Below are 15,991 nucleotides of genomic sequence, written 5' to 3'. Positions count from 1 at the left end.
GATTTTCCAAGTCCTTCTCAGATTTGGGGATCCCAAGGGTCTTTTCAAACCTGAATGTTTCTGTGATTATCACATAATGTTAAGGGTTGGAAGGGACCTTGAAATATCATCTAGCCCTACCCTCTTGCCAGAGCAGGATCACCTAGAGTAGGTCACACAGGAACGTGTCTAGACAGGTTTTGAATGTCTCCATCAGAGGAGACTGCATGACCTCCCTGGGCAGCCTGTTGCTATGTCCAGTGTTTTGGTTGCATGTATATAAATGATAGGAATAAATTAAACAGTAGATGGATTAGGCAGCATTTCAACTAAGCTATGAAGTTGCAGTGTCTTAAGTCCCAAATGTAGTTATCTTTATTGAATTGACTGTGGTCTGAACCACTCTTGTTATGTTTCTCAGACAAGAAACCAGAACCTGCCTGGATTATTCCCATCTGTATTTAGCTACCTAAAAATGAGCTATTTAGTTGAACATGGCCACATAAAGCTCTTGAATTTAATGAAAGAGAAATGGCTTCATTTGGAGGATTCATCACAATGAGCATTGTTAGTTTAGGCTTTTTAGACTTTGTCCTTAGATGTCTACTCTTAGATGGAAAGGAACATTGTGAATTTATACTAAAAACTTCCAATGCCTAAGTGAGGAGAATTCTGCTATGTTTATGCAGAATCTACTCTCCACTTTCTACAAGGAAAGCACAGCTCAGTGCCAGGGAAGGTCATGGAGCATGTCATCTTGAATGCAATCATGCACCACATACAGGACAAGCAGGCAATCAGGCACAGTCAGTTTGGGTTTATGAAAGGTGGATCCCGCTTGATGAGCCTGATGACCAACCTAGTGGATGAGGGAAAAGCAGTGGGTGTCATGTACCTGGACTTTAGTAAAGCCTTCAGTGGTGTTTCTCATGGCATTCTCATGAAAATAAATGGCTGGTCATGGCTTGAATGGAGGCAGCACATTCTGGCCAAAAGTGGTGGTGAATGGAGTTAAACCCAGCTGGTAGCCTGTCACAAGTGGTGTTCCTCAGGGCTCACTACTGGGAGCACTTCTGTTGAACATCTTTGCCAGTGATCTTGATGAGGAGATAGGGTGTGCCCTCAGTAAGTTTGTATATGACACCAAGTTGAGTAGGAGTGCTGACCTGCTTGAGGGTAGGGAGGCTCTACAGAGGGACTTGGACAGACTGGATTGATGAGCTGAGTTCAACTCTATGAGCTTCAACAAGGCCAGGTGCTGGGCCCTGTGCTTGGGACACAACCCCATGCAATGCTACAGGCCTGGGAAGAAGTGGTTGGAAAGCTGCCTGGTGGAAAAGGACCTGGAGGTACTACTGATTGACAAGTGGCTGGATATGAGCCAGCAGTGTGCCTAGGTGGCCAAGGAGGCCAAGGGCATTCTGGCTGATATTAAAAATGGTGTGACAAGCAAGACCAGGGAGGTGATAGTCCCTCTGTACTCTGCACTGGTGTGGCCACACCTTGAGCATTGTGTTTAGTTTTGAGCATGTCAATGAAAAGAAGGCATTGAGGTGCTGGAGCAAGTTGAGAGCAACTAACCTGGTGAGGTGCCTAGAGAACAAGTCTCAGGAGGAGCAGCTGAGGGAACTGGGGCTGTCTAGTCTGAAAAGAAGGAGGCTGAGGGAAGATCCTGTTGCCCTCTACAAATACCTGAAAGGAGGTTGTAGTGGCATGGATGTTGGTCTTGTAATGAACTAGTAAAAGAACAAGAGGGAATGGCCTCAAGCTGTGCCAGGGGAGGTTTCAACTGGACATTGGGAAAAGATTTTTCACTGGAAGGGTTTTTAGGCATTGGAAGAGGCTGACCAGGAGGTGGTGGAGCCACCATCCCTGGATATGTCTAAAAGCCTTGTAGATGTGGTGCTTGAGGATCTCACTTAGTGGTGGAATTGGCAGAGTAGGACTTACACTTGGACTTGATGACTTTGAAGGTCTTTTCCAACATAAATCATTCTATGACAACATCTCCTTGCATCCTGTAAGCAAGTCATTAATATGTTTATGCTGAATCATAATAATTATAGAATGGTTTATGTTGGAAGGGACCTCCAAAGGTCAGCTAGTCCAGCCTCCCTGCAGTGATCAGGGACATCCTTCACTAGATCACACTGCTAAAAGCCTTGTCCAGAATTACCTTGAATATCTCCAGGTACAGGGCTTCAGCTACCTCCTTGGGCAACCTGTTCTAGTGTTCCACCATCTTCATGGTTAAGGACTTCTTCCTAAAATCCAACCTAAATGTACTCTTCTCTGATTTCAAACTACTGCCCTTCATCCCATCATCTCTTCAGGTTTTTGCACACAGTCCCTCTCCAGCCATCTTGCAGAGCCCATTCAGGTGCTGCAAGGCCATTATTAAGTCTTTCTGGAGGTTTCTCTTCTCCAGGCTGCACAACCCCAGCTCCCTCAGCCTGTCTTCATCGGAGAGGCGTTTCAGGCTCCCAGTCACCTTTCTGACCCTCCTCCAGACCCACTTGATCAGGTCCACGCCCTTCATTTTCATTTGAGACTACCTGGATCAATTGCACTTAAAGAATTATGCAATCAATTTTACTTAAAAGGTCCACGGTAAGCCTCATCAGTTTACTATTTTTTGGTGGAAAGTGATAAAAGAACACTTGAATATGTGGAATATACTGGAATTCTGTGGAACTGCAAGATGATAAATGATTTCCTGATTCTTTTTGATCAAAAAGAAAGAAAAGCCACAACTTAATGAGGCTGCTGAATAAAAATGAAGATAACATATCCTGAGACAAACACATGGGAAGAAATGATAGAATTTGCACTTTAATTGCAGTGATGTTCAGAATATAATTTTTTTTCTTTCTCTCCTTTCCTGTAAATGTTGGCAGTGTAATTATGAGGTGTATGTTACTTGTACTACACTGACATATATATGTATTTGTATATTTTCATGTATAAGTTACTTCATCTCTTTGTGTACCTACACATGCATGCAGGATATTAGGAGTTGGGAAGGACCTATGCAGATCTTCCAGTCCAACCCTCTGCCACAGTAGAACTATAGAATCTAGCACAGGTCACACAGGAATGCATCCAGATGGGTCTTGAAAGTCTCCAGAGAAGGAGATTGCGCAGTCTCTCTGGGCAGCCTGTTCCATGCTCTGTGAACCTTACAGTAAAGAAGTTCTTCCTCTTGTTGAGCTGGAACTTCCTGTGCTGTCGTTTCCATCTATTGCCCCATGTCCTATCACAAGGCACAACTGAGAAGAGTTTGTGTCCTCCCTCTTGACCCCCAGCCCTCAGGTATTTATAAACATTGATTAGATCCCCTTGAAATTTTCTCTTCTCCAGACCAAACAGCCTCAGGTCTCTCAGCCTCTCCTCACAGGGCAGTGCTCCAGCCCCTTCGTCATCTTTGTAGCCCTTCCTTGGACTCTCTGCAGTAGATTCCTATCCTTCCAGAACTGGGGAGCCCAGAACTGGATGCAATATTCCAGGTGTGGTCTCAGCAGGGCAGAGTAGAGGGAGAGGAGAACCTCCTTCCATCTTCTGGCCACACTTCCAGGTGCTTCTCCACAGGGCTGCTTTCTAGCAGATCACCTCCCAGCCTGTGCAGGTGCAGTTTGTTGTTCCTTCCCAGGTGCAGGACTCTGCACTTACCCTTGTTGAACCTCATTAGGTTCCTCTCTGCCTAGCTCTCAGTGTGTCCCAGTCTCACTGAATGGCTGCACACACTTCAAGTGTCTCAGCAAAGATTCCCAGTCTGGTATCATCAGCAAACTTGCTGAGCAGACTCTGTCCATCTGTCTGTCCCCTCATCAATGTCTATGATGAAGATGCTGAACAGGACTGGACTCAGCATTGATCCCTGGGGAACTCCACTAGTTAGAGGTCTCCAGCCAGATTTAGCACCATTGATCACCGCTCTTTGCAATCCATTGTTTAACCAACATTATCAACTCCTGCAGTGCTTCGAACTAATAATGGGCTTTAATATGTTAAATATGCTAGAGAAAAGCAAAGAAAAAAAGACTCTTCCACCAGAAAAAAAATGAAGGTAAAGTCTGGGTAGACAGGTGATTCATAAGTGAAAAAACAACAGGGAGTAAGAACCTTCTAAAAATGATTGAAAGTAGTAATTTTAGGCTGTTGTTCTGTGTCCATATTGCATTGCTTGCTGTGATCCTGTAGAGATTGCTTTACAATAAACAATGTGGTTGTTTTTTTTTTCCATCAGGATCTTGCTTAACTCCTGCTGAAATCTGCAGGAAGCCCCCATGAAGAATGGATATAGCAAAAGTATTTATCAGTGAGCTAATGTTAGGGAGTATCTTGGGGTTATCCAAATTGTTTGAAGATTTATTAATATCACAGCAAAGAAACTGTCTTGACAGAAAAGTTTAAAGGAAGCAGGAGGAAAAGAGAGAGCAGCTTTTGTGACGGTTTGGGTGTTACCTGCCCCCCCACCCCTCTTATGAAATCACCCGGAGTAGACTTAGCCACGCTGGAAATGATGGAATGAAGCTTTATATTTACAGCTAGCACAATATACAGGCAGTTATTTACAATATCTACAGCTACAGACAGAAATATGCCAGTTAAAAGTGATACAGAAACACAGCAGCCCTCCCAGAAACCAGAGTCCCCAGGAGGGGCTCCCAACCACCCTTCCACCTTCTCTCCACTGCTCTACCTTACCCCAGAGTTTGCCTTAGGTGCAAGGTGAGTTCGGAGGATCAGGCAGGGGAGTTAGAAAGTAGAAGGATTAGGTAAACAGACAGCAGGTTAGGGAGAAAAGTGCAGGCACCAGCTGCAACACAGAGCTCCTGCATTATCTGTGTTTATGTTCTTGTTTTTATAGATCTCAGCAAGCCTATGAGTGCAGCAGACATCACCATTTTTTCCTTCTCACAGCCTATCATCAAATTTCTCTCCTTAAAATATTTCAGCTAGCCTCAAACTAGCACAGCTTCTGATGAACTCACATAATCTGTTACACACTGGAAGTCTGGGATGGGAGAAAACATGGCAATCAATCAAAACCAAGAGTCAGAAAACACCATGAAGGTTTGGGCAAACAAGTTCCATAAGACTCTCAGGAGAATGATACAAGAGTAGGTTGGACTGGATGATCTTGGAGGTCTCTTCCAACCTGGTTGATACTATGATTCTATGATTCTATGATTCTGTGATCAATGCTCCTTCTCTGAAATGTATTTATTGATTACCAAAAAGCCCAAAGGAGTCAGACTGGGGATTTACTGTATCAAAATTCCAACAGAATCATAGAATCAACCAGGTTGGAAGAGACCTCCAAGATCATCCAGTCCAACTTAGCATCCAGCCCTAGCCAGTCGACTAGACCAGGGCACTGAGTACCTCAGCCAGGCTTTATTGAATGCTTCCAGGGGCAGTGACTCCACTACCTCCCTGGGCAGCCCATTCCAATGCCAATCACTCTCTCTGTGAAGAACTTCCTCCTTACATCCAGCCTAGACCTCCCCTGGCACAACTTGAGACTGTGTCCCCTTGTTCTGTTGCTGGTTGCCGGCAGAAGAGGCCAACCCCCACCTGGCCACAACCTCCCTTCAGGGAGTTGTAGACAGCAATGAGGTCAGCCCTGAGCCTCCTCTTCTCCAGGTTAAACACCTCCAGCTCCCTCAGCCTCTCCTCACAGGGTTTGTGTTCCAGGCCCCTCATCAGCTCTGTTGCCCTTCTCTGGACACCTTCCAGCACCTCAACATCTCTCTTGAATTGAGGAGCCCAGAACTGGACACAGGACTCAAGATGTGGCCTGACCAGTGCTGAGTACAGGGGAAGAATAACCTCTCCTGTCTTACTGGCTACACTGTTCCTGATCCAGGCCAAGATGCCATTGGCTCTCTTGGCCACCTGGGCACACTGCTGGTTCATCTTCAGTTACTATATACCAGTACTCCCAGGTCCCTTTCTGCTTGGCTGCTCTCAGCCACTCTATTCCCAGCCTGTAGCACTGCTTGGAGTTGTTGTTGCCAAAGTGAAGAGCCCTGCACTTGGCCTTGTTAAATCTCATCCCTTTGGCCTCTGCTCACCCATGCAGTCTGTCAGTGTTCCTCTGCAGGGCTCTCCTACCCTCCAACAGATCCACACCTGCTCCTAGCTTGGTGTCACCTGCAAACATCTTTAAATGCACTTTTCTGTATTCCTCTCCAATTCAGCCAGAGCTTTATCTTACTTCCTTCTCCCACTCTTTGTTTTACTTCCTTCAAGAGTAAAATACCTTATTTTTGGCCACTCTTAAATCTTAGACCAGGACACTTTATTTTTGCTAATTCATTTTGTGTTTTGTAGAGTAAAACAATTTTTTCCTGGCCTCTCTTAAAACTGAAATACTTTATTTCTGAGAATTCATCCTGTGTTTAACAATTCTGTACAGTAAAATAACTTGTTTGTGGCTGCTCTTAAAACTAAGACAGGGACACTTTATTTTTGCTAATACATTTTGTGTTTAACCATCTCTGTAGCTTGTTTTTGTTTTTTCTTCTTTTCTTCTTTTTTAAATCTAAAATAAATATTGAATTATATTACAGTCACAGATCATAGAATCATAGAATCAACCAGGTTGGAAGAGATGGCCAAAATCATCCAGTCCAACCTATCACCCAGCCCCACTGAGTCAACTAGATCATGGCACCTGACTTATGTTGCAGTTGTCTCTTTGCATAAGTTTCAGTTAACTACCAATCTCATAAAAAAAGATATTTCTACAGCATGCTGCATTCTGAATACCTGAACTTCCTTACAGGTAGTGGCTTTTTAGCATGTGATGTACTTAACACAGTAATGCCATTCAGTTTGTTGTTGTCTTTTGTTCCCTTCCCTCCTATTTAGACTGAGATATATCTGTTTCTTTGTGCCATTTTGCTATGGGGCATATCCTTTCCTGTTTTCAGTAGTTTATGGAAAAAAAACCAAACAAACAACATATATATTCATTTTTTGAACTTCAGAAACAATAGCTGTAAGATGTTTGGTCTATAAGAGAGAGCTGATGAAATGAATAACCTATCAAAACAAAGATTTGACAGAGGAATGTTCTATGACCTGGAGCAATCACAGAATCATAAAGGTTGGAAAAGACCTCCAAGATCATCGAGTTCAACTGTAACCCAACTAACTACCTTAATCACTAAACTATATCCTGTAGTGCCACATCTATACTCTTCTTGACCACCTCCAGGGATTTCAACTCCTCCACCTCCCTGAGCAGCCTGTTCCACCCCCTTATCTCTCTCTCAGGAAAGAATGTTTTCCCAATGTCTAACCTAAACCTCCTCTGGCACAACTCAAAGTCATTTCCTCTCATCCTGTTGCTGGTTACTTGGGAGAAGAGACCAACACCAATTTCACTCCAGCCTCCTTTCAGGGAGCTGTAGAGAGCAATAAGATATCCCCTTCACTTTCTCTTCTCCAAACATCTTCTCTTCTCCAAACAACTCCCTCAGCGGCTCCTTACATGATGTCCTCCAAACCCCTCACCATCCTTGTTGTTATTCTCTGGACAAGCTCCAGGACCTCAATGTCTTTTTTATTTCTGTGGCACCCAGAGTTGAACCCAGTACTCAAGCTGTGGCCTTCTCTATTCCTGCTGGACACAGTGATTTTGATCCAGGCCAGGATGCTGTTAGCCTTCTTGGACCCACTGCTGACTCACGTTCAGTCTACACGTCCATGTCCAGCCAATGCAGTTGGACAGAGCTCTTCCATGTGATGAATTAATAAACTCATTCCTGTAGTGTTTTTCTTCAGTATTTATTTGCAGTCTCCTGCTTTTTGATTGTTGCCTCCTGGTCCTCCTCCTGGCACCTAGAGCTCAGTCAGTCATAGTTCAGTTTATTGAATTACAGCGTGTCTGTGATGCTGTGTGATCATTGAGAAGAAAAAAAATACATTAGATTGCTTTAATAACCATAGGCTATAACCCTAATTAAGGCTCAGAAGACAAAAAAGTACTGCAAATGAGTCACCCCAGATAGAAACAAATCCTGCATAAAGCTCTTTGAATATTGTCTGAAACATTGTGTTAAATTTCAATGCTTCTCAATGGTTTGTGTTGGAAGGGACCTCCAAAGCTCATCTAGTCCAACCCCCTGCAGTCAGCAGGGCCAACCTTAACTAGATCAGGTTGCCCAGAGCCTTGTCCAGCCTAGCTTTGAGTATCTCCAGGGATAGGGCCTCAACCAGTTCCCAGGGCAACCTGTTCTGGTGTTTCAACTCCCTCATGGTAAAGAACTTGTTCCTTTAGTCCAGATGAGGGCCATGAAGATGCTCAGAGGGCTGGAGCAGCTCTGCTATGGGGACAGGCTAAAAGAGTTGGGATTCTTCAGCATGGAGAAGAGAAGGCTTCAAGGACAACTTATAGTACCTTTCCAGTATCTGAAAGGGGCCTGCAGGAAGGCTGGGGAAGGACTATTTACAAGGTAATGATGGGACAAGGGGTCATGGGTCTAAACTGGCTGAAGGGAGATTTAAACTAGATGTTAGAAAGAAGTTCTTCCCAGTGAGGGTGGTGAGACACTGGCACAGGTTGCCCAGGGAGGTTATGGCTGCTCCCACCCTGGAGATGTTCAAGGCCAGGTTGGATGAGGCCTTGAGTGACCTGTTCTAGTGGGAGGTGTCCCTGCCTATGGCAGGGGTTTGGAACTGGTCTTTGACCTTCCTTCCAACCTAAAACATTCTGTGATTCCCAACATCCAATTTAAATGTCCTCTTCTCTCATTTCAAACCATTGCCCCTCATTCTGTCACTACAAACCTTTGGAAACAGTCTCTTTCCATCCTTCTTGTAGCCTCCTTCAGGTACTGGAAGGCTACTATTAGGTCTCTCTGTAGCCTTCTATTCTCCAGGCTGAACAACCCCAGCTCCCTCAGACTGTCCTCAGAGCAAAGATGTTTCAGGAACTGGAACTGATGTCCTAATTAAATAAAGAACTGCATCTTTCCTCAGGGAATTTATTGTTTTATCATTTTAGGCAAAAAGCCAATTCACCAGGTCTGGGCAAGAAGCAAATTATGCATGTGGAGGCTGGAGGACAGGAATATCCTGGATGGGTTCCACAAGGACACTCCGTCTTTTTAGGCACATCACACTCTAAGGCTGCTCAGTCTAACTTTAGAGTTAACTGGAAGCAGAGAATTATTTGGCATTAGAATGGGCTGCCCAGAGAGGTGGTGTCACTGGAGGTGTTCAAGAAAAGACTGGATGGGGCACTTAGTTCCATGGTCTGGTTGCTGGATGCTAGTTTGGAGTGGATGATCTTGGAGGTCTCTTCCAACCTGATTGCTTCTATGATTCTATGGATTTCTACATTTGGTTGGCTGAATCACTCTCTGCTCTCTACTGATTGCATTAATTAGGTGGCTACAGTATCTGTAATAGGATCTTAGACACCAGAAGTCAAGTGCCTCCATGTATAAGGAAGTACCAACTGCTAATGTCAGGTCAATAATCCATTCACTGAATGAATAATAGGGAGGCTGTGGCCAGGTGGAGGTTGGTCTCTTCTGCCAGGCAACCAGCAACAGAAGAAGGGGACACAGTCTCAAGTTGTGCAATCAGGGGAGGTCTAGGCTGGATGTTAGGAGGAAGTTGTTGTCAGAGAGAGTGATTGGCATTGGAATGGGCTGCCCAGGGAGGTGGTGGAGTCACCATCCCTGGAGGTGTTCAAGCAAAGCCTGGCTGAGGCACTTAGTGCCATGACCTGGTTGATTGGCTAGGGCTGGGTGCTAGGTTGGTCTGGATGATTTTGGAGGTCTCTTCCAACCTGCTTGATTCTATGATTCTAACTGCATAAACAAAAATTTCACTTCTTAGGTATTCTGGCATGTAATTTTTAATTTTTCTGTCATTTATGCATTATTATGATGGTTATAAAATAGAGAGTTATGAAATTGCATGCTCTTGGAGTTGATATTTCCTTAGAACTCACTGGAATTCAGCCTATTTGATATTTCAGTGAAAGGAACAGATTACCTGAGGAAAACCATGGTGTTAATGCTTGTGTGGGTGCAGATGTGGCAAAACAGCGATAGATTTCTCCTACCATCAAGTTTCTTTCACTTAGATGATGTTCCATCACCTTTTCTCAGTCCATCTACATTCAGTGCATGTTTGGAGGTGTAATTCTTCCTTTGGAAAGCCTAAGTGACAGGAAGAGCTTACAAATGTTTATGAAATATCTGTATGATGAGAAAAGATCTGGGTATGCAAATCTGAAAGTTTTGTTGTCTTAAGACAACAATGAAGATTGCCAAATATTCTCAGTTATTATTAGCACAGACTGACATGTACAAAACTGAAACTGAACAGAAGATATTTTATTTGAGATTCCCTTTCAGCTAGATTAGTAATGACACTAAAGCAGGAGGTGAAATGGATATACTTTTTTGTTACTTCATGAAAGATAGTTCTTCAGATAATTTAAAGAATTCTTGTTTTCTTACAACTCCCTGAAGGGAGACTGTAGCCAGGTGGGGTTGGTCTCATCTCCCAGACAACCAGCAAGAGAACAAGGGGACACAGTCTAAAGTTGTGCCAGGTGAGGTCTAGGATGGATGTTAGGAGGAAGTTGTTGGCAGAGAGAGTGATTGGCATTGCAATGGGCTGCCCAGGAAGGTGGTGGAGTCACCAATCTTGGAGGTGTTGAAGCAAAGCCTGGCTGAGGCACTTAGTGCCATGGTCTAGTTGATAGTCTAGGGCTTTGTGCTAGGTTGGACTGGATGATCTTGGAAGTCTCTTCCAACCCGGTTGATTCTATGATTCTACAGTAATACAGGCATTTCTCAATATAGAACCATAGAATGGTCTGGGTTGGAAAGGACCTCCAGATGTCATCTAGTCAAACCCCCTCTGCAGTCAGCAGGAGCATCCTCAACTAGATCAGGCTGCCCAGAGCATGTCGAGCCTCACCTCAAATGGGGCCTTAAATACCTCCCTGAGCAACCTGTTCCAGTGTTCCACTACCCTCATGGCAAAGAACTTGTTCCTAACAAGTCACAGCACAATTATAGTTCTTATTGATGCAGTTTGTGCCATTGATAGGTAATTTATGTTTGGTCTCTTGTTTTCCAGGTCTCCCAACAAGGACATGGCTTCAAACGAAAGAGAGATTGTGGTTTGGGTTTGCCAGGAAGAAAAGATCGTGTGCGGCCTGACAAAGCGCACAACTTGTGCAGAGGTGGTTCAGGCGCTGCTGGAGGACCATCAGACAACATTTGGAGACAAGAAAGTCCTCTTTGGCAAACACAGCGATTACTGCATTGTTGAAAAATGGAGAGGCTCGGAGCGAGTTCTTCCTCCCTTGACCAAGATCCTGAGACTTTGGAAGGCCTGGGGGGAGGAGCAGTGTAATTTACATTTTGTGTTGGTGAAGTCAGATGCTTTCCTCTCCTTTCCATTATGGAAGACAGCTGAAGCTAAGGTAGTACAAAATGTAGAAAAACAGTGGGAGCTCAGTCCAGCAAATTACATGAAGATGTTGCCAATAGACAAGCAAAAGAAAATTGTGAGAAAGACTTTCCGGAAACTGGCCAAGCTTAAACAGGACAGTGTGCAGCAAGAGAGAGATAATATGGAAACACTGATTCATCTGATCATTTCTCAAGATCATACCATCCATCAGCAAGTCCTTAGAATGAAGGAACTAGACATGGAAATTGAAAGATGTGAAGCAAAATTCCATCTAGATCGTGTGGCCAACGATGGGGAAAATTATGTGCAGGACTCTTATCTGATGATCTATCCAAGTGAGGCCGAGCAGCAAGGGAGAAGGCCAGACGATCCAAAAGAAGTGCATGACTACTTGAGCAAAAGCGAGGGAATTTTACAGGTTGAAGAGAGACTGAAGCATCATAAGCAGTTAATAGAGAAGCTGTGTGCTGAAATTGAGAGAGAGGTGCATGGTAAATGCACGGAAAGAAACGGAGATGATGATCGCGCAGAAGGAACTGCCAACGCTGAGCTGGAGAGCTCCAGTTTGGAAAGCGTAAAATACGAGCTGGAAAAGAGCGTGAAAGATGGTCTGAGAATCAACTCATACCTAAGCTGCATTCAGAAAGAGCTTACCTACAGAGACTCGCTGCTTCAAAAGAAGGAGAAAGAATATGAACTTCTTACAGAAGAATTTAATTTACTACATGCAAAAGACAACGTTGAAACCAGGGGTCCATCCAGTGAAGAACCGTCCAAAGGCAGTGACGTCTCCAGTAGCAGCACTGTTGTGCCTGACTTTGTTCATAGAGTGACTACTCTGGACATAAATGATACAGACTCGGACACTGGAATCAGCTCCACGCACAGTCAGGACTCGGAAATAACTTCAGGGGAGTTGGTACTGTTGTCGACATAGTTAAAAACAGTCATGCATTTAGGAAAAGTTCTGGGGGGTGGAGGATATTTATAAGAATCAGTTAAACCTTGTGGCCTTGAAAGTTCAGCCCTGCCAAATGTCAACTCTGTGGCACCTCTCTAGCAAAGCAAACAGTGCCTTACGTGCTTAATAGCATACTTGTGGACTTAGTAGCTTAAGCTTGTGGGCATTCTGGTTGGTTAACTGCTAATAGGTGCAAGCTTGTTGGCTTTGTTAAATGAGGACAGACTCTTGAGAACTTGTTACATTGATACTCTGTGAAACAGGAGCATTCTGACTGGCTTGGACTGAAAGTCTGGAGATTTGATATCCTGTAGTCTTTGGGCTCACTGATGCATCTCTCTGACTACTTAGGAGAGTGGATTAGAGGTTACAACAAACTAGACAGAGAGCTTGATTTTCTGCACTGTTACATTAGCTTTATTCAGGTGGAATCTCCCTACCGTGAAGCTGCTGTAGAGGATTATCTAATCAATATGTAAGCTGTTAAAAAAATAGGTTTTTAATATTGCAGGACAAACGAAATGCAGTTGCATTTGTGCTGTGTATTTACCTTTTGGTTTGACTTATCAGGATGATATTTTCAGAAGAAAACACCCAAGTGCCTTTTCAGAAATTGCCTTACACAGACAGATTCTTAATCTCCACTTGCTTTCAGCAGCATTTAACCGCTTTGAAGATCCTTAAAACACCCCTACTTATCTGCTGTTACCCTGGAGTTGCCCCAGTGATGCTTAAGTCCACATAGTCCCTGCCAGCGGGCATGTCAGAACTGCTTACGTCCTGCTTCTGTGAGACGCTCAAATCCCAAGCTCACGCCTAACCCCAGGGGCATTTTCAGCAAGGCTTTCTCTTGCTTATCTTACCAGTCAGATCCAGTGTCTTAGACCTTCCTCACATCCTGACTACCAAATAAAGCATAACAGAAGGGACAGGCAGGGACCAGACATTTTTGGCTCTGGGTAGACACTGTTTCCCAGTAGTCACGTAGTTACTATTTTTCACGTAGCAGGTAGGATGTCAGATCTCTTTTCATGCTGTTTTGGAGCAGGATTGGGGACTTTTAAATCTTACTTTTTTAGGCGAGGACTTTGAGATACAACTAGAGCTGATCTACTTTATATAACTAAGTAAATATTGAGGCCCAGAAGGAAAAACAACAAGAGAGAGAATGCAAAACATGAGAATTTATATCCATGCAATGAAGCCAAACGATTGCATTTAGGATGTGGTAGTCAATCTCAAACCCTTCTGCAGCACCTTGCTGTGAATCCAAAGCAAAGGCGTCAAAACTGAGGTGCTGTCCTCAGTTACCAAGCAAGATCATAAACTCTGAGCTAGCCTCTGTTAACAGTACATGAGTAGTTTCTGAGTTAAAAGTTTCTGGGTTAAAGTAGTTTCTGGATTAAAGGGATGGAATGGAGAAAAGAGTTGCTGTGTTTCCAAGCAAGGTTTAGCTCTAGCAAAATTCAGGCAGATTCTGGAATGAAAAGTATACAAAGGAAATGAACAAGGGGAACATGTAAAACATATTCAGATTAACACTGCTTTCCTTATCTGGGTTTTTCTTCTCTTAAATGTCTGTCACTTACCTGTTTTCCGAGATGACCACAGTGCTAGGACTGCTCATTAGGACATATCCAATGCTGGAAGAAAAAGAAGCAACAGCAGCAACAAAAGAAAAAAAAGAAACTGAAACCAACCAACCAATCAACCAAAAAAGAAGGCTTTTTTTTTTTTTTTTTTTTTTTTTTTTAAGAAGAGGCAATTTTGGTGAGGTTTTGTTGCTTTTTTTTTTTTTTTTTTCTGTTCTGTTGTGTTGTGTTTTGTTTTTATTTTTTTTTTTATCCTGGATATTCTAAGTAGGTTTTGTTCCAGGAAAGTGTTCTAGTTGCCTTAAATATATTTTGTGTTGTGTTATTTGAAGACTTCATCAATACTATGTCATATTTAGACTCCTCAGCTCCTGATGGAGAGGCAAATACGTATCAAACCTTCTTCTCTTTGTCATAATTTATTAATGCAGCTCAGCGTTGCTTGAGCTCTGTGGGGTCACTCTGACGAGTAATAAGCATAGAGCTCTGCTTGTTGAGAGTAGGCTAAAGTATGGTATGAGTTCTAGTGAATTTAGCTAACAGTTATGTCTAATGAGTCTTTATATATATATAATACATATATATATATATATATATATATATATATAATACTTAGGGGGTAAAGAATTCAAACAGAATAATATTCACATCTGTGGTGGCTAGTACGAGACCCGTAGGGGAACTAATTTACATTCATCCTCTATCAGATTTATTTCAGTCATAGGAACTTGTATTAGTTCTCAGACCTGATCTTTATTCCCATCATGTGGTTGATTCTACATCCACTGCAACACATAGATCTTAAGAGCATTGCTGTGTTTTAAGAAGAAAATAGTTTAATTAAAAATAGACTGGGAGAGAGTATTTCTTATAAAATAAAATAATATTAAAAGATGCAGCACTCATGCTTGGATATTTTGCCAAAGTTGTTTGTGTCAGAATGTAGATGAATGTACACAATTAAAGACTGTGTGAGAGCTTTTACTGTTTGTCTGTCTCTGTGCTTTTCATGTGTTTAATCAACCTGGTTTCAAGATGCCAATAGTGGCATTGTATGAACCTTTATGCTCCTTACTTAACCATTCATCATTTGTCTCTATTAGGGGGGTTGGACTTGATCTATGGAGGCCCCTTCCAAATCCTAACATCCTGGGATCCTATGATCTATGATTTAATTTAGAATCTTCATAAGGAAATACACAATCAAACCCTTAGGCTCAGTGGGATGAGATTTAATAAGGCCAAGGGCAGGGTTCTGTGCTTTGGCCAAAGCAATTCCAAGTGGCACTACAGGCTGAGGACAGAGTGGCTGGAGAGCAGCAAGGCAGAAAAGGAGCTGGGGGTACTGGTAGATAGTAACTGAACATGGATCTGCTGGAGAGGGTCCAGCGAAGGGCTACGAGGATGATTAGGGGAGTGGAGGGCATGGCTTATGAGGAGAGGCTGAGGGACCTGGGGCTGTTTAGTTTGGAGAAAGGAAGACTTAGAGGGGATTTGACAAATGTTTATAAGTATCTGAGGGTTGGCCAGGAGTGGGGGGACAGGCTCTGCTCACTGCTCCCTGGGATAGGACAAGGAGCAATGGGTGTAAGTTGCAGCAAAAGAGGTTCTGCCTCAACACAAGGGGGAACTTCTTTACTGTAAGGGTCACAGAGCACTGGAACAGGCTCCCCAGAGAGGTTGTGTGGCCTCCTTCTCTGGAGCCTTTCAAGGCCTGTCTGGATGTGTTCCTCTGTGATCTGTGGTAGATAGTATTGTCCTGCTCTGGCAGGGGGGTTGGACTTGATGATCACCTTGAGTCTTTCCAACCCCTAACATCCTGTGAGCCTGTGATCTTGTGATGAGCCAGCAGTGTGCCCAGGAGGTCAGGAGAGCCAATGGCATCCTGGCCTGGATCAGGAACAGTGTGGCCAGTAAGACAAGGGAGGTTACTCTGCCCTTGTACTCAGCACTGGTCAGGCCACACCTTGAGTCCTGTGTCCAGTTCTGGGCTCCTCGATTC

At 43.6% G+C, this 15,991-nt stretch overlaps 1 protein-coding gene across 1 annotated transcript in view; it reads left to right on the top strand.

Moving 5' to 3' along the window:
* RASSF9 (Ras association domain family member 9) overlaps nucleotides 1-14,098 on the top strand; it is a 45,236-nt gene extending 31,138 nt beyond the window's left edge. Inside the window, exon 2 of the mRNA XM_064142908.1 lies at nucleotides 11,098-14,098. Coding sequence (XP_063998978.1) covers nucleotides 11,098-12,373 — 1,276 coding nt within the window. The 3' untranslated portion in view covers nucleotides 12,374-14,098. The remainder of the gene's footprint in view (nucleotides 1-11,097) is intronic.
* Nucleotides 14,099-15,991: the final 1,893 nt, after the last annotated feature.

The sequence above is a fragment of the Pogoniulus pusillus genome, chromosome 4, assembly GCF_015220805.1.
Source record: "Pogoniulus pusillus isolate bPogPus1 chromosome 4, bPogPus1.pri, whole genome shotgun sequence".
Taxonomy (NCBI): Eukaryota; Metazoa; Chordata; class Aves; order Piciformes; family Lybiidae; genus Pogoniulus; species Pogoniulus pusillus.
The sequence above is the reverse complement of the archived record's forward strand: the minus strand, read 5'-3'. Positions and strand labels throughout refer to the sequence as shown.